This window comes from Salvelinus sp. IW2-2015, linkage group LG9, assembly GCF_002910315.2.
Source record: "Salvelinus sp. IW2-2015 linkage group LG9, ASM291031v2, whole genome shotgun sequence".
Classification (NCBI taxonomy): Eukaryota; Metazoa; Chordata; class Actinopteri; order Salmoniformes; family Salmonidae; genus Salvelinus; species Salvelinus sp. IW2-2015.
In genome coordinates this window covers 20,932,904-20,958,040 of record NC_036849.1, presented here as the reverse complement: position 1 = coordinate 20,958,040, position 25,137 = coordinate 20,932,904, and the positions used below count along the sequence as shown (strand labels likewise).

The window sequence follows — 25,137 nt, the reverse complement described above, 5'->3', positions numbered from 1 at the left end:
TCAAAAGGAGCGGTTCCACCAGGCTGACATGCTCTTTGACCTCTCAGGGGGCTACATACAATTTCCTCTTATAGTTTCTAAAATCACATTCCTCTCTTAACAAAAACACTTTAATAATTTTTCATATTTCATGCACAARGTAGAGGATGGACACTTCACACATATAGTGTGTGTACTTTTCAAGTTACAATATTTCCTTTACCATTTTTAATGACATCTCAAATTAATAACCAAAATGACATTCTTTAGATCGCCTCTGACCATTCCCCACGTTCTATGTTAGAAATGTTGTTGCCGTATTCACTTTAGAATGTGTTAGAGTTTCGGTGGGAACATTTCTGTGAAACAAAGGTACATTCCTGTGTGAATTTGGAGAGGGAGATGGCTGAATTTTCTTGTCCTTGATTTACTACAGGGTGTGATGTCAACCCCCCACCAGCTCCTTTCTCCCACCTCTGCAGGTGAAAGGGGGTCTGGCCAAAGTAATTTATTGCGAAGCTGATCTGACCTATTTGGATCTTTACAGGACAGTCATGACAGTCCCCCTCTGGTGGGTTCAATCTTGGAAGGATTCGGCAAGTTGCAACCCACCTCAAGAATGACCATGGGGTGTCCTGGTTTGMGGATCATCATGACAGTCCCCCTCTGGTGGTTTAACCTGGTAGGATTTCTGCAAGCTGCAGACCACCACAAGAATGGCCATGGTTGTGTATCTTCTTTCCAGACCCCTCGTCTGGTTGTCCAGGCTGGATCTAGGCAGTAACTTAGACATGCGTTAATAACACACAACACTCACAAAATACATCATTACATTTCTTCCCCAAATGAGCGTCGTTGTGGCACTAACTGGTGGTCGTATGGGGAACTTGTTTGTAAAATAAAATGAAATAAATGTATAAAAACACAAACAATTAAAATATACAAAATATAGTTACCACACCTTAATCATCAAGTTGGACTCTATTCTATATACCTCCACGGTTTTGGGTAAATGACTCTATCATGGCATTTTTGTCTAATGTCATGTCTAGGGRGATCCTACTTGCCCTAAGCAACACACCACTATCCTAAGTTGATAACTACATGAAGTATACAGGTGTAAGGCACTAGCTTCGAACGCTCTACAGGGGTGACCTACGGACCTCTGGGGAGTTACTGGTTATTAATGTAGCTGTAGAGTCAAAAGGGGCTTCAGGGTCTATTGTCAACTTTACCAAGACTGGTATTTTGCTCGGACCCTTAAGTGATCCTAGTTTAAATCCTCATTAAATGTGTGTTTGTTTGCACAAGCGCACATGCCAAGGGCAAGAACACCAAGTATCCTGGTAGGCTGCAACCTGGGCAGAATGAGTCTGACGTCATCAGATCATTTCCATGTCAATAATCGTGTGTCAGTAAGAATCTGTGCCGACCTCAAGCCATATGCCAAGGGGGCCTGCAGATGTTTTGCTACAAGTCAATGTGTCTTACACCATTGTAGTGGCGATGGGTATGAAGGAGTCTATTTCATAGCGACATTATCCACAGAGGAGCTAACCTCACGACGGAAGTACTCTATAACAACTGAACCAGTCTTACTTGGTGTGATCATGGTTCAGGAATTCTAATAACTTTCCTCCTGAATGGAGGGTTCTATTTATTAGCGGCATGTGTGTTAATGATCAGAAGAGAGTTTTGGAGATTCCCTTCCATGTGTTGCAATCTGAGTGACTACTACCTCATCTGCTATCAAGGGCAATTCGAATTGTTAGGTCTCTAACCTTCTTACTGATTGTGGCTGGACTGACTGTTGCTGGCATTTGTACTGGTACCCAAGGGGACCAGCTACTCTACCAATTGCTTGCGTAATGTTATCRTACCGGAACACTTTACCATTTTTTTGTGGGTGGTGGAAAGCCAGTGTGGGACACCTCAGTGATATCTCAAGGTGTATTCTAAGGTTATCCCCGTCGAGGGGCTTGTCCGCTCCTCTTTGTTCTCATGGGGAAGTTTYCAACTTGATTTGTTTCCTGATCGGGCGGCCTCGTACAGTGTTGCACGTAGAGGCTCATAATGGGTCTGGGCCTGTATTTCCCCCCCTTTGTGTCTCGGGACCCCCCCACCAGCGGTTGGTTGGTGTCCCAGACACAAGTCTGCTGATGGGTGATCGAGCGATAGGTTTTGGAAGTGTAGTTTCAGCATAAGTCGCATTGTGAGAGATGACATGGATTTTCTCCCCCCTGCACCTGTTTCGAGACAGGTGCATGCTAATGGTCCATTCTAAATCAAGTCTGATGGGTGACAATATTAGCCTATCACTTGTGATGATTCCCAGCTTGTGCAGTAAGCCGCGAAGAAGCGCATGCCTTTTTTTGTGCAACTTTTTCATGTACACTAGCCTAGCCCATAGGCCTATATGTTTTGATAAGTTTTGTATCACAACTAAAGTGGCAAAATAAATTCTTAAAATTAAGAGTATTAATCCGCTTTACAACAGGTGTAGAGCCTAACTGCCACACAAAGGGGATGCTGCTGGGAAATTCGAGGCCATTATCAAGTGCTTGTCAAATTGTGAATGAGAGACTGATGAAATGTGTGCAGCCTACGCAAATAACATGCAGCGCTCATGCCTTTCCTGCAACTTTTTTCAAATCGTCATTAGTGTCGCATGATGCAGACATAGAATGTATTAAACATGCAAACGTGGGGCTATATGTTTTGATCATAGCTAAAGTTGCATAAATAACTCTAAATTAAGCATATAGGAAGACCTGTTTCTTTGTTAACCGCTCAACACAGAATAGCCGCAGGTGCGCAATAGCTCAAATCCTTTGGAGAAAATATCCTTCATATTTTATTCAGCTATTTTCAATTGTATTCTTCATACTATATACAATACGGAATTCTAAGCAAATCTTGTCTGCTAAATGTGACCAACCTGCTCGATTTGGTCTTTGGCAAAATTTGAAATTGTTTTTACATTGGATAAAAGTAGCGACTCAGAGCTAGAAAATGTTATATCATATACTACAGTTGAAGAACAATGGGAAAGTAATTCTGCTTTGAAAGTTGATAAACTTGTTAGCTCACTTTTGAGAAAATGGCCATTGAATGTTTTGGTACACCTACTGGAGGGCTCTTTGTCTACACCCATTCAGCATCGTTCCCTCCCTCTAAAGCCTTAGCCTCACCCATCTCTTTAAGGATTCACATGAGGCCATGTACTAAACAACCAAAGATTTCAAGACTAAAGGCTGGTTTATACTACGGGTGTGTACGTAAATTTAATCTGGAGTGCCAGAGTGTGCTCTGGGCATTCATAAACTTGTCAGATTGTCCGTTGGTAAATTCAGAGCGTTTTGTTTTCGAAGCGTTCAGAGCGCACACTGGACGCTCTGGCCGAGGAGTAGGGTTGATCCCAAGTGTTCTGACCTAACAGCAGTCAAGCACCCAAGCTAACTGGCTAATGTTGGCTAGCTACTTACAGAGAACACCTCACTCTGACCATTTTACTTGCCCTAGCAGAGCTGGTTAGGCTATTTTTATGTTATCCAGAGTGTTGGTGACTGCAACTATGCTGCTGGCAACAATTTAATTACGCTTTTTTGCCAACGTTTACTGACAACCCGGCCATATTCAAGGTGTGTTGAGTGTTAGTAAACTCATCAGTTATTCTGCGCTCTGGCACACTCAGACGAGAGTGCTCTGAAATCGGAGTAGATAGCCAGAGTGAATTTACCAGCTATGTCTGTCGACAGTTGTCGCAGTGACATCTGGAACGTACTATTGAAATGGTTACTTGCATAGTGGAGTCTTTTGTTTAGACATGTAGCTAGCTAGCTAAACAGTGATCCATAATCCCAACTCATAATGTTACTACCCTACATGAATCTGCAAGAAGCTAACCAACCAGGTTCAATGTTAGCTAGCTAACATTAGGCTATAACTAGCAATGCAAATGGCTCTGATATACCTACACAGATCATACAGGTAATGTTAGCTAGTGAGCCAGCCAGCTGACGTTAGCTATTTAACTGTACACTTGAAATGAAAATGACTTTCTCACAAAATCAGACACGTGTAATGTCTGAAAATGTAGCTAGCTAGACTATCTTACCCGTATACATGGATGGACACTTCTCCCTCTGTCACGGATGCCATGGTTGCCCGTAGTTTGAAGATGTAATCCGGAYACATGTGTTTTATCCTCTTTGGGAAAGGTGGGGCGCTAGCGCCCCATCTCGACAACATCCGGTGAAATTGCAGAGCGTGAAATTCAAAATACAAAAATCGTAATATTAAACATGCATGAAAATACAAGTGTTTTACATTGTTTTAAAGCTTAATCTCTTGTTAATCCAGCCGCTTTGTCAGATTTCAAAAAGGCTTTACAGCAAAAGCATACCATGCGATTATCTGAGGACAGCGCCCCGCGTACAAAAGCATTAAAAACATTTTCCAAACAAGGAGAGGCATCACGAAAGTCAGAAATAGCGATAAAATAAATCACTTACCTTTGAAGATCTTCCTCTGTTTGCAATCCCAAGGGTCCCAGCTACATAACAAATGGTCGTTTTGTTCGATAAAGTCCTTCTTTATATCCCCAAAAAAGTCAGTTTAGTTGGCGTGCTTGATTCAGTAATCCACCTGTTCCCCTCGTTCAAAATGCATACAAAGAATCCCAAAAGTTACCAATAAACTTCGTCCAAACAAGTCAAACAACATTTCTAATCAATCCTCAGGTACCCTAATATGTAAATAAACGATACAATTTAAGATGGAGAACAGTATGTTCATTACCGTGCGCGCCCTCATCCATGCACGCCACAAGACGACAGTCAAAATGAGAACCACCTAGAAAAACTACAAATTCTAGCTCATTTTTTAAAAAACAAGCCTGAAACGCTTTCTAAAGACCGTTGACATCTAGTGGAAGCCCTAGGAACTGCAATCTGGGAGGTATTCCTTTGATTTTCCCATAAACAAGCATTTGAATGGGCAGACACCTCAAAAACAAAAAATCCGTATGGATTCTCCTCGGGTTTTCGCCTGCCATATCAGTTCTGTTATACTCACAGACATAATTCTAACAGTTTTAGACACTTCCGAGTGGTTTCTAGTCAATACTACCAATGATATGCATATCCTAGCTTCTGGGCCTGAGTAACAGGCAGTTTACTTTGGGCACCTCAGTCATCCGAACTTCCGAATACTGCCCCCTATCCCGAAGAAGTTATACAACAGCCTTCTGTGTGTTCTCTTTTTGACTCCGTCTGCATATTTGCAATCAAACGCCAGACTTTTCTCCATCTCCTTAGCTATCATACTCTAATTCCACTGATTTCAAAACTCGGTCCTCCAGAAAGTGGAGAGCAACACTTACGCAGTTCTACTACATGATATCTTTCAAAAAAGCCGTGTTAGAAAGGATTATCTACACATACTGACCAGCTCATGTTATAGACAGAAGCATGCTACATGGCAGACCAATCTGAACTCATCTCTTGGCATGTCCAGCACACTCATTATCTCAGCTAATCATGGCTAGCGTGAAGGTTGCCTAGTTTCCTGAAACAAGTCACAAATGAACTAGTGTAGAGGTCGACCGATTAATCGGAGTGGCCAATTTAATTAGGGCCGTTTTCATAACAGCATTTTTGGACACCGATTATGGCCGATTACATTGCACTCCACGAGGAGACTGCGTGGCAGGCTGACTACCTGTTATGCGAGTGCAGCAAGGAGCCACGGTAAGGTGCTAGCCAGCATTAAACTTATCTTATAAAAAACAATCAATCTTCACATAATCACTAGTTAACTACACACGGTTGATGATATTACTAGTTTATCTAGCTTGTCCTGCGTTGCATATAATCGATSCGGTGCCTGTTCATTTGTCATTGAATCACAGCCTACTTCGCCAAACGGGTGATTTAACAAGCGCATTCACAAAAAAAGCACTGTCGTTGCACCAATGTGTACCTAACCATAAACATCAATGCCTTTCTTAAAAATCAATACACAAGTATATATTTTTAAACCTGCATATTTAGTTAATATTGCCTGCTAACATGAATTTATTTTAACTAGGGAAATTGTCACTTTTCTTGCGTTCTGTGCAAGCAGAGTCAGGGTATATGCAGCAGTTTGGGCCGCCTGGCTCGTAGCGAAATGTGTGAAGACCATTTCTTCCTAACAAAGACCGTAATTAATTTGCCAGAATTTTACATAATTATGACATAACATTGAAGGTTGTGCAATGTAACAGCAATATTTAGACTTATGGATGCCACCCGTTAGATAAAATACGGAACGGTTCCATATTTCACTGAAAGAATAAATGTTTTGTTTTCGAAATGATAGTTTCCGGATTTGACCATATTAATGACCTATGGCTCGTATTTCTGTGTGTTATTATAATTAAGTCTATGATTTGATAGAGCAGTCTGACTGAGCGGTGGTAGGCAGCAGCAGCAGGCTCGTAAGCATTCATTCAAACAGCACTTTTGTGCATTTGCCAGCAGCTCTTCGCTGTGCTTCAAGCATTGCGCTGTTTATGACTTCAAGCCTATCAACTCCCGAGATTAGCCTGGCAATACTAAAGTACCTACTAGAAAATCCAATAGTCAAAGGTATATGAAATARAAATGGTATAGAGAGAAATAGTCCTATAACTCCTATAATGACCTCAACCTAAAACTTCTTACCTGGGAATATTGAAGACTCATGTTAAAAGGAACCACCAGCTTTCATATGTTCTCATGTTCTGAGCAAGGAACTTAAACGTTAGCTTTTTTACATGGCACATATTGCACTTTTACTTTCTTCTCCAACACTTTTGTTTTTGCATTATTTAAACCAAATTGAACAGGTTTCATTATTTATTTGAGACTAAATTGATTTTATTGATGTATTATATTAAGTTAAAATAAGTGTTCATTCAGTATTGTTGTAATTGTCATTATTACAAATATATATATAAAAATTGGCCGATTAATCGGTATCGGCTTTTTTTGGTCCTCCAATAATCTGTATGGTATCGACGTTGAAAATCATAGTCGGTCGACCTCTAAACTAGTGTAGCCCGCAGCCATATGGCATAGCCAGATCAGGGCCTAACATAAGGACACAGAGTATGCTATTCTGTTCTTCTGAAATAGACTACATTTTCTTCATATCTTGTTTCTTTAGACCCGTCTAAAATACATAATGAATATATTGTGATGGTGTAGGCTATGGATTTATTTTTAAAATGTAGATGTTCCAAAGGTCTGCATCAGTGGCTTGTAGGCTATGCGTGGAAGCCAGGCGATGCTAAATGTATTTATGTTAATTAACGGTCAATTACCGTGAGACTGGCAGATATTTGCTTGACAATCACCAGCTGACAATTTCTTGACCGCCACAGCCCTATTCACACCTCCATATAGCACGRCCTGTCTTACTATGTTGTCTTCTGAACATAGTGCCTTAGAATCAGAGGTCCATTCTTTTTGTTTGATATAAAATGTCAAATCTTATCAAGATTCAGTTGCAACAAGCATACAGTTATCTTTTGTTTCTAGATGTTTCCAAATGTATTTTGTGACTGTGCATCTAGTCTGGCAACTGGATCTAGAGGGCTGCATAGACCTGCGGGTCCCGACAGAGATCATTGCGGGCGCGCTCTGCCACTTTCATTCTTCAGGTGGTCAGACAACTTTGGGATGAAATGTTATTTTTGTCCCGCATATTATTTGGAAACGGTCGTCTTAATGCTTTGTATGCGTTAGTAGCCTTTGACGCATTATTCACACACTCAGAATTTGCTTCTTCAATTTCAGTAGCCTACCTCTCCTACAGTAGTTTGGCATGCYAGATCAAGTGCATCCTACATTAGGCTATATGTGTGGTCTCAATGAAATAGAGTAGGCTACCTATGCATGGACTGACAATCATGTGGCAGTTATCTTTCCAAGGAAATTAACTTAAATACGATTAGGCTGTAGTTTACTACAGTGTCTGTAAAATAAATATTGATAATGCAGAGAAGTAGAGGGCACTCAACCAACGTGAGTTGAGGTGCGATCAAAAGATTGCAACTTGCAGACCATGATGAGTGAGCGTTGCACCTTTTTCCTTTTCAATAAATATTTATTACCCATTTAATTGTCTTTGCCTACAAATTTTCCCACTCCTAAAAGGTAGGCTACGCATTTGCAAAACTCAGTTCAAGAGAAAGTGCAAGCGTCCGCTCTCTCTCCAACTCTGCTCTCTTCAAAGTACATCTATCCTAAAAACTGAAAACCAGCGGGAGCGGGCAGGTGTGGTATGAAAAGCTGCAGGTTTTAGTGGGAGCGGATGTAGAACTCCATCCCGCTCAAACATCTACCTAGATCCTTGTGAAGTTCCTGTTTTTCTTGTCTAAACCCCTCATTCTGTTTCACTGTCCGAGATGAGGGAGGAGGGGGAGTATGTGACAATGGCAGTTCAGTCCTGTCTGTGACAGCTGGGTGCCTGTGCAGTTGATCCTGTCTCACTGAGAGAGTGAAGGAGAGGTTATTTATTCATCCCTTTACACCCCCTAGCCTTTAATTTACTCCCCCCTTTTTAGTGGTTTTGGACAGGAGAAGGTTGTGTTTACCACAGAGCCTTTTGATAGTGTTTTAATTTGGATGCATTTCCATTTTATTTCATTATTTTTCAGAGATCAAGGCAGCAGAGGGCTGTTTAGTTTCCCCACTTCTGTGTTCCACTCTGCATTTCAAAAATGAATATTAAAGCTGCAAATTAGGAGTGCAGACTTTTCTCCCCTTGCGCTCTCTCCTCGTCCTCTCAATCTCTCCCCCCTTGTACCTCGTCAGAGTTTGCTCAGACTCCAAGCCATCAGGAGTGCTAACCCCTCTGATGTGCTGGGCTGCGTCTTGTCTTGTTCTACACCATGTGGCTGATGAGGGAGAGGAGTAGAAAGGAGTGGGGCTTTGGGGAGATATCAAAGGAAGTAGTTGTGTTCTCTTGTGGCAGACGGAGAGAGAACTAAAAAGCTTTGAGACTGCTCCGTGAGTTACATGGCCCTAGAGGATTGTGGGTAGGAACATCAGGGTGGTTGTCTCTTTGCTGTACATCATTGCACCCCCACCCCACCATATTTGTGTAAACCGCATCCCTGACCCAAATCTTTATAAGCTCTCATCTCTCTGCATGAGAAATAGTGATTTGAAGTGTACTTTACAGTAAACACATAGCTTTGATTTTGCCTCTCAATATTATTTGGAATTGTTTCAATGCTTGATGACACTCTCTCACACCCTATCTGGGGTCTATCCAGTTCAGTGGAAATAAGGGTGCAGTCGCCCAGGGAATGGTTTAGAACCCAGTCACCACTCAGCCACCTGGCTCTCCTGGAGAATGGGACTCACAGGAGGGGGGCTATGTTTTTTTTTATGCTTCAGCTGGACGATGGCTAAGGAATCCTAAAAAGGCTTTAATGTAACCAATGCCCTTGAGGGACAGGCTGAGATGTGCTTTTAATCTCCATTGACGGTAATGGAAGCATTAGGTACAGTAGGTCAGCAGCCAGGCCTTTTAAGAATGACCAAGCCTGCTCAGATACTGTGTTTTCGTTTGCTCGAGTGCATCACAAGTATGTGTTTGTGGGAATGGGGGAATGGAGACATGCATGCAATGCATACCCATAGTGGATATGTTCGGTGCGTTCAGAAAGTATTCAGACCCCTTCCCTTTTTACACATTTGTTATGTTACAGCCTTATTCTAAAATGGATTAGATTAATTAATTTAATTTTTCCCCCTCATCAATCTACACACAATACACCATAATGACAAAGCGAAAATAGGATTTAGACAATTTTGCACATTTTATTACAAATAAAAAACAGAAGTACCATACTCTGGGAGAACCTTCCAGAAGGACAACCATCTCTGCAGCACTCTACCAATCAGGACTCTCTYGTCTGATGAAACCAAGATTGAACTTTTTGGCCTGAATGCCAAGCGTCATGTCTGGAGGAAACCTAGCACCATCCCTACAGTGAAGCATGGTGATGGCAGCATCATGCTGTGGGGATGTTTTTCAGCGGCAGGGACTGGGAGACTAATCAGGATCAAGGGAAAGATGAACGGAGCAAAGTACAGAGAGATCCTTGATGAAAACATGCTCCAGAGTGCTCAGGATCTCAGACTGGGGTGAAGGGTCACCTTCCAACAGGACAATGAGCCTGAGCACACAGCCAAGACAATCCAGGAGTGGCTTCGAGACAAGTCTCTGAATGTCCTTGAGTGGCCCAGTAGGAGCCCAGACTTGAACCCATCTAACATCTCTGGAGAGACTTGAAAATAGCTGTGCAGCGATGCTCCCCATCCAACCTGACAGAGCTTGAGAGGATCTGCAGAGTAGAATGGGAGAAACTCACCAAATACAGGTGTGCCAAGCTTGTAGTGTCATATCCAAGAAGACTTGTAATCGCTGTAAATGGTCTGAAATACTTATGTAAATGTGATACAGTGCCTTGCAAAAGTATTCATGCTCCTTGGCATTTTTCCTATTTTGTTGCCTTACAACCCGGAATTCAAATCTATTTTTGGGGGGTTTGTATCATTTGATTTACTTAACATGCCTACCACTTTGAAGATGCAAAATATTTTTTATTGTGAAAGAAATGAGACAAAAAACAACTTGAGCGTGCATAACTATTCACCCCCCACCCCAAAGTCAATACTTTGTAGAGCCACCTTTTGCAGCAATTACAGCTGCAAGTCTCTTGGGATATGTCTCTATAAGCTTGGCACATCTATCCGCTGGGATTTTTGCCCATTCTTCAAGGCAAAACTGCTCCAGCTCCTTCAAGTTGGATGGGTTCCTGCTGGTGTACAGCAATCGTTAAGTCATACCACAGATTCTCAGTTGGATTGAGGTCTGGGCTTTGACTAGGCCATTCCAAGACATTTAAATGTTTACCCTTAAACCACTTGAGTGTTGCTTTAGCAGTATGCTTAGGGTCATTGTCCTGCTGGAAGGTGAACCTCCATCCCAGTCTCAAATCTCTGGAAGACTGAAACAGGTTTCCCTCAAGAATTTCCCTGTATTTAGCGCCATCCATCATTCCCTCAATTCTGACCAGTTTCCCAGTCCCTGCCGATGGAAAAACATCCCCACAGCATGATGCTGCCACCACCATGCTTCACTGTGGGGATGATGTTCTCGGGGTGATGGAGGTGTTGGGTTTGCACCAGACAGCATTTTCCTTGATGGCCAAAAAGCTCAATTTTAGTCTCATCTGACCAGAGTACCCTCTTCCATATGTTTGGGAGATCTCCCACATGCCTTTTGGCAAACACCAAACGTGTTTGCTTATTTTTTTTCTTTTAAGCAATGGCTTTTTTTCTGGCTACTCTTCCATAAATCCCAGCTCTGTGGAGTGTACGGCTTAAAGTGGTCCTATGGACAGATACTCCAATCTCCGCTGTGGAGCGTTGCAGCTCCTTCAGGGTTATCTTTGGTCTCTTAGTTGCCTCTCTGGTTAATTCCCTCCTTGCCTGGTCCGTGAGTTTTGGTGGGCGGCCCTCTCTTGGCAGGTTTGTTGTGGTGCCATATTCTTTCCATTTTTTAATAATGGATTTAATGGTGCTCCGTGGAATGTTCAAAGTTTCAGATTTTTTTTTATAACCCGACCCTAATCTGTACTTGTCCTTGAACTGTTTGGAGAACTCCTTGGTCTTCATGGTGCCACTTGCTTGGTGGTGCCCCTTGCTAAGTGGTGTTGCAGACTCTACTGCCTTTCAGAACAGGTGTGTATATATACTGAGATCATGTGACACTTAGATTGCACACAGGTGGACTTTATTTAACTAATTATGTGACTTCTGAAAGTAATTGGTTGCACCAGATCTTATTTAGGGGCTTCATAGCAAAGGGGGTGAATACATATGCACGCACCACTTTTTATTTTTATTTTTTATTTTATTTTTGAAACAAGTTATTTTTTTCCATTTCACTTTACCAATTTGGACAATTTTGTGTATGTCCATTACATGAAATCCAAATAAAAATAAATTTTAATTACAGGTTGTAATGCAACAAAATAGGAAAAACACCAAGGGGGGTGAATATGTTTGCAAGGCACTATATTTCAGTTTTTAACTTTTAATACATTTGCAAACATTTCTAAAAACCTGTTTTTGCTTTGTTGTTATGGGATATTGTGTGTAGATTAATGAGAAAAACAAAAATTTAATCAATTTTAGAATGAGGCTGTAATGTATCAAAATTTGGAAAAATTCAAGGGGTCTGAATACTTTCCAAATGCACTGTGTCTATACATGTGTATGTTTGTGTGTACATTTTATAGGACTATACTTCCTGTAGAGATGCTTCTCTTGGTATATAAACCATAATGTGTAGACTGAGACTGAAATTCAGAGAAAAGCATGCAGATTATCCAGGAAATCCCAGGAAAGCTCTTTGGGTCTGTGCTCAACATAAGCCCTGCTCCCAGCAGGTGAGAATGTTAGGAGAGGAGACAGGCCTTATCCATGTGACCCAGATGCTCCTTATTAAGGCAAAGGAGGAACTGCCTGCCTGACTGACTGGGTTCTCAAGCTACAGACATGACCAGTGTTTGGTTCTGCCCTATTTAAAACTCCTAACCAGTGGTTACTGACTGACATGTGTAAGTGTAGCTACTACAGAGCTTGTGGTCTTTGTGGCATCTTGTCTAAATATGTTTGGTCAAGTGCCCGATATCTGCTGAGAATGATCAACTATGATTTACAGACATCACACACATGATCAGCTAGATGTAAATATTCTCCTGTATTTCGCTGACGGTCTCTCTTCCCCCCCCCCCCCTCTCTCTCTCTCCCACAGAGAAGGAGAAACACGTGAAGTCTGGGTCAGATGTGGAAGGAGCAAGTAGTAGCCAGTCAGAGAGCTTGTCCAGACTGGGCAGTCAGAAGGGAGGAGGTGAGTCACCAGCCTGAAGTTTCAGCCTGAGGGCCTCAGGAATGGGATGATATTTAATGGGTAGACTATTCATATAGCCCAGGGCAGGTGACTATGTCAATCTGGTGCTTGTTAAGTCTCCTCCGTCTACATCTCTATCCACCATCCTTGCCTCACGCTGGTTACAGTCTTTATTCTCCTGAAGATACTCACGTAGACATGATCAATACTTCAGTAGGAAGTAAAGGTGATCTGTMTTTCTCAGGATCTTGTCTCTCTTATTTGAGCTATTTGTTTTTCAAATATATATTTGCACTGTGGAATGGTAAGGAGAACAGTGACTTCTGCCATGGACACTTGAGAAGTCCAACAGCAGGAAACACTGTTTGTTTGAAAAGCGTGAGGGATCTACATTCTTTGTGGCTATTAGCTTCCTCTTCTGTAGAATTCTGTAAGCAGAGAGATTCTAGTCCCTGTGTCCGTTTCCTCAAATACTGTTGGTGAGGCCTGTGCAGTTTTAGGCCCTGAAGTGCTGCATTCCTGATCCAGAGCCTGAGAGAGGATGACGCTCACCCTTCACTCTACAGTACCTCTGGCACACCATGTTCTCCCTCTTCTCCCCTCTCCTCCTCTGTGAGGGGATCACAGGGTTCAGTCACTGTGTGATGCAGAGAGAGCAGACTTAAAACATCAGCTTTGGCCATGCGTCCCCCTAGTCTGGCCAGGTGGACCCCAGCCTGCCAGAGTGGGATCCCTCTAAATCTCATCTGATACTGTTAACATGGGATGGGACTGGATCAGCTCACGATTACAATAGGATTAGGCCCGTTTGGGTTCAGTGGTTTATAGATCATCTCTAGAGAGGAGAGCAAAACCCTTGACCTAGAAATTGTATTTTTGTAACAGAGAGGCTTGGTGTAAGGGGATTGCAGCCCTGTCCCTTTTATCTTTTGGCTGTCCTTGAGCTATGATTCATAGTCCCATAGAGGGATGTGTGGGTTAGACCCATAAGGAAGTGGTATTGACCGAGACGCAAAGTGCTTACAGTAAGTATTCACCTCCTGGGAGCCTCAGGAAGGAGTGTTGCTGGAGACTATTCAGCTTTATTCAGGAGACATGATACCCACCTCACATCTTCCCTCTGCCAGTTTTCTGCTTGCTGGTGTGTGTGCGCGGGTGTGGGCACATGCTTCTGTGTCCTCTACTTGGAGATGTAGTTCCTGTGTCCTCTACTTGGAGATGTAGTTCCTGAGAGGCCTGTAAAATTATATTCCTGACTCAATCTGCCACTCACTCCCTGGGGCCAGACTGCCAGACGGTGCCCAGACCCATTCCAAGCCCCCACACCCATCTCACTCTCAACCTAAGCCCTCCGCACACAGCCCCAGACCCAATGTGGTGATGAACAAGGGGGCGGTGCCCCCCTGCATCCTTCACCATCCCAGACAGACCGATACAATGAATAATCACCTGCTAATAATGGCTTTCTTAGTGATAGGGAAGATGCAGTTAATGTCAGAGGTCGTGTTGATGGAGGGAACCAGTGGAGGGGAACTGCTGCAATGGCTGATTTGATCATTTATGAGCCTTCCTCTTTTGGGGGCCTCCTGTTATGCAGAGAAAAGAGGAGGAAGTATATGAGGTTATTAATAAACCCAAGTACAACTTTGAGACAGATTTAGAGAACCTACTGAGATTTGACCTTCTCTTCTCAGGGGACTGACACCCGTCTGTCTGACCAGGGAATCAATAAGCACACATGGCACACACACACACACACACACAACAGGACACACCACACACACACACAGACACACACACACACACAGACACACAGACACACACACACACGACACACACACACAACACACACACACACACACACACACACACACACACACACACACACAACACACACACACACAACACACACACGATTCCCAACCCTATAAAACAGCTGCGTCCACAGCAGCCATTGGAGACGATCCCATTACAGCACAGTCATCATGGTGAGGTGTGTGTCGGGGGATTATTCCATGCCCACGTTATCAATAAGTGACAAACAACAGATGGGCATGTTATTCTTTTTTAATTATTTTTTTATTTAACCTTTATTTAACTAGGCAAGTCAGTGAGAAACCAAATTCTTATTAGCAGGTCGACCGATTATGATTTTTCAAGCCGATACCGATTATTGGAGGACCAAAAAAAGCCGATACCGATTAATCGGCCGATTTAAAAATAAAAAATAAATGTAAAAAAATAAATAAAAGATTTTCAAAATGTAATTTAAAATGTAAAAAAATGTATTTAAAAATATATTGATTTTTTTAAAAACATTTATTTGTAATAATGACAATTACAACAATACTGAATGAACATTTTATTTTAACTTAATATAATACATCAATCAAATCAATTTATCCTCAAATAAATAATGAAACATGTTCAATTTGGTTTAAATAATGCAAAAACCAAAGTGTTGGAGAAGAAAGTAAAAGTGCAATATGTGCCATGTAAAAAAGCTAACGTTGAAGTTCCTTGCTCAGAACATGAGAACATATGAAAGCTGGGTTTCCTTTTAACATGAGTCTTCAATATTCCCAGGTAAGAAGTTTAGGTTGTAGTTATTATAGGAATTATAGGAATATTTCTCTCTATACCATTTGTATTTCATATACCTTTGACTATTGGATGTTCTTATAGGCACTTTATTATTGCCAGTGTAACAGTATAGCTTCCGTCCCTCTCCTCGCCCCTACCTGGGCTCGAACCAGAACACAACGACAACAGCCACCCTCGAAGCATCGTTACCCATCGCCTACACAAAAGCCGCGGCCCTTGCAGAGCAAGGGGAACAACTACTCCAAGTCTCAGAGCAAGTGAAGTTTGAAGCGCTATTAGAGCGCACCGCGCTAACTAGCTAGCCATTTCACATCGGTTACACCAGCCTAATCTCGGGAGTTGATAGGCTTGAAGTCATAAACAGCACACGAAAGTGCTGTTTGAATGAATGTTTACGAGCCTGCTACTGCCTACCACCCCGCTCAGTCAGACTGCTCTATCAAATATCAAATCATAGACTTAATTATAACATAATAACATACAGAAATACGAGCCTTAGGTCATTAATATGGTCAAAATCCGGAAACTATAATTTAGAAAATAAAACGTTTATTCTTTCAGTGAAATACGGAACCGTTCCGTATTTATCTAACGGGTGGCATCCATAAGTCTAAATATTCCTGTTACATTGCACAACCTTCAATGTTATGTCATATAACATAAAATTCTGGCAAATTAGTTTGCAACAAGCCAGGCGGCCCAAACTGTTGCATATACCCTGACTCTGCGTGCAATGAACGCAAGACAAGTTACACAATTTCCTTGGTTTAATATTGCCTGCTAACATGAATTTCTTTTAACTAAATATGCAGGTTTAAAAATATATACTTCTGTGTATTGATTTTAAGAAAGGCATTGATGTTTATGGTTAGGTACATTCGTGCAACGATTATGCTTTTTTCGCAAATGCTCTTTTGTTAAATCATCCCCCGTTTATTGAAGTTGGCTGTCTTTGTTAGGAAGAAATAGTCTTCACACAGTTCGCAACGAGCCAGGCGGCCCAAACTGCTGCATATACCCTGACTCTGTTGCACAGAACGCAAGAGAAGTGACACAATTTTCCTAGTTAAAAGAAATTCATGTTAGTATGCAATATTAACTAAATAGGCAGGTTTAAAAATATATACTTGTGTATTGATTTTAAGAAAGGTGTTGATGTTTATGGTTAGGTACACATTGGTGCAACGACAGTGCTTTTTTCGCAAATGCGCTTGTTAAATCACCAGTTTGGCGAAGTAGGCTATGATTCAATGATAAATTAACAGGCACTGCATCGATTATATGCAACGCAGGACAAGCTAGATAAACTAGTAATATCATCAACCGTGTGTAGTTAACTAGTGAGTATGTGAAGATTGTTTTTTATAAGATAAGTTTAATGCTGGCTAGCACCTTACCTTGGCTCCTTTCTGCACTCGCATAACAGGTAATCAGCCTGCCACGCAGTCTCCTCGTGGAGTGCAATGTAATCGGCCATGATCGGTGTTCAAAAATGCCGATTACCGATTGTTATGAAAACTTGAAATCTGCCCTAATTAATCGGCCATTCCGATTAATCGGTCGACCTCTAATTCTTATTTACAATGACGGCCTAGGCAGAACGACAGATTTTTACCTTGTCAGCTCAGGGATTCGAGTTAGCAGCCTTTCGGTTACTGGCCCAACGCTCTAACCACTAGGCTACCTGCCGCCCCAAACCTTCCATGTTGTTGACACACATTTTGAGGGGTAATAAGGAAGTTTTGGTCCTAATGATTCCCATAATGGCCTTTGTCTGCATGATTCATGTTACTGTTATGTTTGCACATGATGTTCATAAGTGTGCGTGGGGTTTTGGTGCCAGTATGTGACAATAAGATATGTAATAGATGTCTGTACAGAAGTCCTGCAATGTTGTTGATATTGAAAGTACTGTTCTTCCCTCTGAGATTAATGTAGTGTGTTTGTTTTCTCTGTGTTACAGAAGTGGCCACAGGGAACCTTCTGGACTTGGCAGAGGGGGCAAACATGGCGCTGCTGCACTCAGGGACAAAGGAGAGCGAACCAGACCCATTCATGACGCACAACCACGCCACAGAGAACAACAATACTGTATGGGTAAGAGAATGGGGGCTAGAATAGAACTACTGTAGCTACACATGCTTAATAAGAGGGGCAATGCTTTATGGATGAGAGAATGAAGGCTTGGAGAGCTGTATGGTTACATCAAATGGACATAGAATGGCTACCAGTATACTGTAAAGGTAAGATTGAAATAATACAGTATTGACAGTAGCTCCTAGCATACATACTTGATTCAAAGGCAGTGTCTTTATAGTAGAGTATGATTATGGGTTGAGTTTAGCTCAGGACAATGGTGCATTGAACAGAACAAGACTTATCAGATGGTCCCCATAGCAGGGGAGGGTGTGGAGCTGTTACTCTGCAATCATATACTTCTATTACAGGGAACATTTGGATAGAGGTGTGTGTTTCCTTTAGCTGCTCAGAACCCAAACKTTCCATTTATAGTCATAATGCCATCACTTCCTGTAGTTTAGCTACTGTTAACCTTTCTGAAACAAATGTCGTTTTTTAAACAGTATTTCAATTATTTTGACATGGTCTTCTTTCCCTGAACTTGTCTATATGTGTGTTTTGTCTGGTAGGAGCTTGAGGATGGTCTGGATGAAGCTTTCTCAAGGTGTGTGATTTTACTGTGCCCTGTCCAGTCCCTCTGCATTACCACACACACAATTTTAAGGCTTGTCTTATAAACACTGCCATTCCCACCTGCTGGCTCGCCGCTGGGCACTCGCTACACTTATATCCAAGAAACTGTCTGTGTTTAGTTTACTGGCCTCAACGCCCAACTTAGTAATCTTCTGCTTTCTCAGCCTGCCTTTCTACTGGCCAGGCCCCACAAGCAGTGATTTAACAATAGGTTTTTAAGTGAGGACTTTGGATAGATTGTATTCTGCAAGCTTCAATGGCAGTGGTTGCGGGATAAATACACAGAGCATTGGTTTTCGGTCATACAACTAGCAGGTTCAAGGTTAACTGGACACGTCCTTCAGTGTATTCTCTGTGCTCTTGTACAGACTGGAATTCCTCAAGTGCAGGGTTCGGTAGGTTACTTTTTAAATGTAATCCGTTAGTTACCTGTCCAAAATTGTAATCAGTAACGTAACTTCTGGATTACCCAAACTCAGTAATGTAATCTGATTAGTTACAGTTGGAGTACTTTCCCCTTAAAAGAAAATTCCACCCCAAAATTATCTTTTYGTATTTGTTTCATTAGTCTATTGTTGATATAGTCCCAAAATGTTTTGCATGTCAGCAATCAAGTTATCAAGATATATTACTTTCAAAATACAGAAATACAGCCAGTATGATGCATTTTGCATCATATGACTGAAAATGCATCATACCGGTTGTATTTCTGTATTTTGAAGGTAATATATCTTAACTTGATTGCTGACATGCAAAACATTTACCAAAATATTGTTTTGGGGTGGAATTTTCCTTTTTAAGAGGCATTAGAAGAACACAAAAAGGATCTATCAAATGCATTTGGTGTGTCATCATAGTGGTCCCTGACGTGGTCAGACTCTCTGAGGTGGAACAAACTAAAACTTGCACCTTTTTTCAATGATTCATTTCATTGAGATAACAGAAAGATGTCATCATGTATTTTGTCACAAACATCATTTCTAAATGTAAATGTTATCRAAGAAGTAATCTAGTTTTTCAAAAGTATCTMTAATCCGATTACAATATTGTGGCTGGTAACGTAACTGATTACAATTACAGATTTTTTGTAATCAGTTACTGCCCAACCCTGCTCAAGGGCTCATTTTAAACTAACCCAACTCATGCAGAGCTCAAAGAAGTCCATCTTGTTTCAATGACATGTCCTGYTGAGGTCTTTAGGGATGCTGAATCACAATTCCCAAGATGTTTTTTTTATTTWAATMTTTTATGTAGCCACTAAGTTATAGTCTAATTCCAGTCTTATCAGTGCTTTCATTTCCCCCAGGGCTCTTTTCATTTTGTTTCATTTGAAACTGACGGTGGCCTCTCCTCTGTTTATCAGTCTTTGTCTGGCGGTAGGGACAATGTGCTTCAGAGGGGCGGTAATCAAGCATTGAGACCATTCTAGTCCTGTTATCAGATAATTATTTGTCTGCACACACAGTAATTACTCACTAGGCCGTTAATCTATGCTGCTGTGATTAACGAGGGGACTCTGTGGAGAAGTGATGGGCAGTCCGACCACAGATTGGTTTAATTGAGGGAAATTTAGTAGGCAGAGGACCTGGGGCCTTATTTATCAACCATGTGTACATTTCTTACTAAATTCTGTCGTAAGTGGAGATTCTAGTGTTCGCGTGCGCAACAAATTATTGGGATTAATCGAACTGTTGCACGCAACATATACACGTTTTCATTGATAAATCAGAGCCATATATTTGTGTGCTTGTGAACGAGCGATACAACCCTGTCTGGAAAACGCCTTCCGTTAATCTTTTATAGTAACAAAAACACCCTCATTTGCTGTATTATTTGGACATTTTGGAACTGGGACATGTCTGTTTCTAAAAGAAAGTGCAAAGGCAAATTTCATCACATTTCTGTAGAGGTGTGTGTAGAATGTTTTAATATTTTGCAGTGACTTTTTCAAACTAAAAATGCATGCCGACTATAGCAAGTGCCAAGCGCATTCTGCAAGATTGATTGTCTATTCAAACAATTTAAATGTAAATGCTACAGCCCACACACTATGCAAAAGTTGAATTGTTGTTCAATATTTTGGTAATCAATAGATGATTGGGTTTCTATCACCTGCCTTGGTATAGACTCTAATATTAAATGGGCTATGACGTCACACTCCTATCTTACAGCAATACTGTAGCCTACCCGTACTATCAATATTTTAAATAGGCTACTGGTCTATATACTTCCAAGCTTTCTTGGCTATTGAATTATTAATGGATAAATGGTAGCCTAATATTTGTTGTGGTCCCGTGTGACTCAGTTGGTAGAGAGCATGGCGCTTGCAACGCCAGGGTTGTGGGTTCATTCCCCACGGGGGGACCAGGATGAATATGTATGAACTTTCCAATTTGTAAGTCGCTCTGGATAAGAGCGTCAGCTAAATGACTTAAATGTAAATGTTGTCTAGCGGGAATAAACTAGTCATGTCAGAAAATACAAGTATGATTTAGGCCTTAAGTCAAAAACATTATGCTGTAAACTACTATGTGATCTCCTTACCAATGGCAAAGGTATCTGTTTTATTATTACGTTATTTGCTTGCAATACAATTGATCAACCACTAGAAGTTGTGTGTATGCATGGTCTGAGCTGTAGTTTGATACACACACTTTCCCATGTTCAAAATGGATAAATACCAACCTTTGCAGGAAAACTGGCACACGCAAGGTGTAGAGTATTTTTGTTACGCACGCACCATTGATAAATGAGTCCCCCGGTTCAAGCCTTTAGTCTATCAGAGAGAGCTGATTGCAGAGCTGCACTCTTATTATTGAAGTAGTGGGTGTTGAGCTGTGGTGAAGAGTGAGAGGAAGTTCTGTCACTATATCTCCATATATGAGTGCTGCTGAACTGATTCACTGTCACTTGGCCTGATCAAACATAACTGATGTCAGTACTTGCTTTCCTTGTATGTCTGTAGCCGATATATGATAGGAGTATGGATCGTTTTTAGTTACTTGAGGAGACTTGGAAGTGGCAACTGGAGATTTTCAACAAGCTCCTAAGAGCACTTTGAGTATAGATTTTCTAAAAAGACCAAAACCAGCGATGACAGAAAATAAGCTTCTGTCTGAGACTTTAGTTATTCTCTTGACTGGGTTGTTTATAAACTCCGGCATATTGACAGTCAGGGATATGTTGTTGTTGCTAATGCTTGTTCTTTCCTTTATTTTACCTCTGGGAATGGGGTGAAATGAGGTCAGACTTTTCCTCTGAGTTTCAGGAAATAACTCAGTAAAAGGCAGTTTATTGGCAGATGGGCTTTTGTCCCTCCAAACTTGCTGTGGGTGGTATAATGGTGTAGCAGAACTCTAGAAGTCCAGGGATGTCATTTTAGACTGAATGGTTTTCCTCCTTCAGGACTTCTTCTGAAGCAAAGAACAGTTTTAGTGACAATCCTCCATCCCTGTTATTTAGTTTTTTACTAGTGAGTTATAAAATAAGAGACAGAYTTGACATTTCTTGCCTTCATTCTCTGTGTGAGTGATTTAGTTTAGCTGTGTGGGCACCTACACTTTCTCTCCTTGTACATTCCTTTAAACATCGATATGAAGGAAGTTTGTGCCCAGGAGTCGGAACTCTCAACACTGACACTGACCTCACTAAGATCGCTGTAACGCAAGAAGGATTTACAGTGCCATCTTCTGGCTGCAGGAAGTTAATGCAGCTTTTAAGTTCATTGGGAATGCTCTGGTGTTCATCATAATAAAAATATAGGGGAATAGTAACAGTTGTCTGACTATTGACATTTCCTTTGCACCCCTCAGCCGCAGTCTGGATAGCTTTGAATCATACTCAGGTAATGACGTCATCCATTGGACGTGCAGTGTCCCACCCTCACTTCCCCCAGTCACCCGCACTCCATTCACCACCCACACCACAACTGTGACCCCTTTGTCACTCTCCATCCTCACCGTACCCAGCCCATCTGTCTGAGCATGGATGTGGATCTGTAGCATTCTGCCATTACAAATGCCTGTAGTTGCATATGTCCCTATAGGAGCATCCCATTACCATGGCTCAGAACCCTGTCCTATTGACTTCCCTTATGTTGAGACCACGCTGAGCAAACGTATGGCTCAAACCAAGACAGAGAAGTTACCCGTCTGATGTAAATTTGGACTACAGGTTCCAACATTACACCAGCAAAGTGCACAGAGGTTGGGAAGGCTGTGCAGTGTATGAACGGCAGGGTTCTCCGCTAACATGTTGATTGTCATTTATTCTCATTTTGTCCATGCCCACATGGTCTTGGATTTGTGTGTTATTCTGCTTCACATCTACAGCCATTTCGCCATTATTGCAACATCACTGAATGAGTAATGACATGGTGAGCCAAGTGGTGTTGCTGTCGTAGCAGTGAAGTGGTGTTGAGAGTCAGGCCTGAGAGTTGTAGCTGTGTGAAGTACTTAGATAACCATACCTCACTGTTTGATCATTTAAAAAMACATGCCTCTACAGTTTAGTTCTGGATAGTGTAACTCGAGACCAACACACTGTCTTTTTAGTTGCTTACTCAAGTTTGACACATTTTTGTATAGTATCTTTCCTATCATGTCAATACACACGTTTGTCATTTTAAATGCTTTTGAATGTTAAAGTTTCCACATGTCTGTTAATTTCAATGTATTGAGTTTTCACATCCCATCTGATATTTGGTATCTTTTGCCTTATGAATGTGATAAGTGAAATGTCTCCTCCCCCCTCCAGACTCGCTGAGTCTCGCAATAACCCCCAGGTCCTGGACATTGGGGTAAACCCTCAGGACTTCAACACTGAAGAGTGCCTGTCCCCAGCTAACTGGGACAAAACGGATGCAGACAACGGCGAAAAAGACTATATGTTTGGGTTCTAAGGGTGGAGCCACTGCGGAAGCAAGGCATCGAGGGGGAGAGCGAAAGATGGAGAAGGAAAGCGATAGGTATGTGGGTGAAAGCAGTAGAGAGGCAGTGACTGTGGGATGTCTGTGAAAGAATAGCAGGCCTAGTGGAGTTTGTACATGATTCGATCTGAAAGTCCACTCAGTGTTGCCATCTTGAGGGATGTGACTGTTAGCGTGTCTAACTGACCAACCAGGAGGGACCTACTGGAGCCGAGAGCCTCCAGAACTAAGACCAAAGCAATACAACCATTTGTTTTCAACCATTGTTTTAAACATCCAGTCATCTGGTGTTTGCTACATTCAATACCCCATTATTCAATGTGCCTCTGTCTCTACTGACTGGTATGTATGTGTGTATATACAGTATACATAATCTGATACAAACGGAGCTATAATTTATCACTTGTTGAGCATTTGGTGAAGGCACATTTAAGCGTTAGAGGCAGAAAGTAATGAGTATATTTAAGGTCAACACATCCATGGTCAGTGTTTGAGTCTGGYTGAATGCCACAGTTATGTTCCCTTTGTTAATATAAGTGGATGGAGGAGTAACTCACTCAGAGGGGAAACTTACTGGTGATGTAGTCAAAGCCACCAGCTGGAGTGAACTTCAGCCATGATGCCAAATATAAGAATAAAGTGAGGGTGACCATCACCTCCTCTGAGCTCAATGGCTCTAATAATTGGGCAAACGGGCTTTAACAAAATGTACTTGCCACAGGAGGCTGCTGAGGGGAGGATGGCGCATAATGGCTGGAATGGAGTGAATGGAATGATATCAAACACATGGAAACCGTGTGTTTGATGTGTTTTCGATTCCATTTATTCCCTTCTAGCCATTAGTATGAGCATGTCCTCCCCAATTAAGGTTTCACCGGCCTCCTGTGTTACTTGCATACATAATATGTGGGTTGTGTGTGTGTATAAAGAAACMTATTTTTATTCTATTGCAAAATCTATTTTTGCACTCTCCACTCATCCCTCTACAAAGCACATACTTTCATGTCATTGATTGTTATTATAATAACCATCTAGCTCTTACATGTACCACCGTAATATTGTCTAATCTGGTTTGTGCTCATTTTGATAGTTTACTTGACAGTTTGGAGATTTAATTTTGAAGATATCATATGAGGGTTTGAGTTAAGTTCAAGTCTCCGTGTTAATATCGCTGACATTTTTGATACAGTTTGAAATACATTTTTATAATTTCTGGTATTATGTTACCTCTGAATTCAATAAAATGTATGCATCAGTGTGAGGCTATTGTATTTTATTTATATACAGTTGAAGTCGGAAGTTTACATACACTTAGGTTGGAGTCATTAAAACCATTCCACAAATGTCTTTTTAATTAACTATAGTTTTGGCAAGTRGGTTAGGACATCTACTTTGTGCATGACACAAGTAATTTTTCCAACAATTGTTTACAGACAGATTATTTCACTTATAATTCACTGTATCACAATTCCAGTGGGTCAGAAGTTTACATACACAAAGCTGACTGTGCCTTTAAACAGCTTGGAAAATTCCAGAATATTATGTCATGGCTTTAGAAGCTTCTGATAGGCTAATTGACATAATTTGAGTCAATTGGTGGAGTCAAAACCTGTGGATGTATTTCAAGGCCTACCTTCAAACTCTGTGCCTCTGCTTGACATCATGGGGAAAATCAAAAGAAATCAGCCAAGACCTCAGAAAAAACATTGTAGACCTCCACAAGTCTGGTTCATTCTTGGGAGCAATTTCCAAACGCCTGAAGGTACCACGTTCATCTGTACGAACAATAGTACGCAAATATAAAAACCATGGGACCACACAGCCATCATACCYCTCWGGAAGGAGGCGTGTTCGGTCTCCTAGAGATTAACGTAATTTGGTGCGAAAAGTGCAAATCAATCCCAGAACAACAGCAAAGGACCTTGTGAAGATGCTGGAGGAAACAAAAGTACAAA

The 25,137-nt window shown here is 41.5% G+C and overlaps 1 protein-coding gene across 3 annotated transcripts in view; it reads left to right on the top strand.

Annotated features, from left to right (window-relative positions):
• Nucleotides 1–24,438, top strand: part of LOC111968800 (low density lipoprotein receptor adapter protein 1-B) — a 79,339-nt gene extending 54,901 nt beyond the window's left edge. Inside the window, exons 6-10 of one of the 3 annotated variants that reach the window (XM_023994674.2) lie at nt 12,844–12,939; nt 17,507–17,640; nt 18,192–18,226; nt 22,068–22,099; nt 23,011–24,438. In XM_023994674.2, the coding sequence (XP_023850442.1) occupies nt 12,844–12,939; nt 17,507–17,640; nt 18,192–18,226; nt 22,068–22,099; nt 23,011–23,057 (344 nt within the window). In that variant the 3' untranslated portion in view covers nt 23,058–24,438. Of the gene's footprint in view, nt 1–12,843; nt 12,940–17,506; nt 17,787–18,191; nt 18,227–22,067; nt 22,100–23,010 lie in introns of all 3 variants that reach the window. The other 2 variants (XR_011480426.1, XM_023994672.2) reach the window with 2 other exon arrangements.
• The last annotated feature ends 699 nt before the right edge of the window (nt 24,439–25,137 follow it).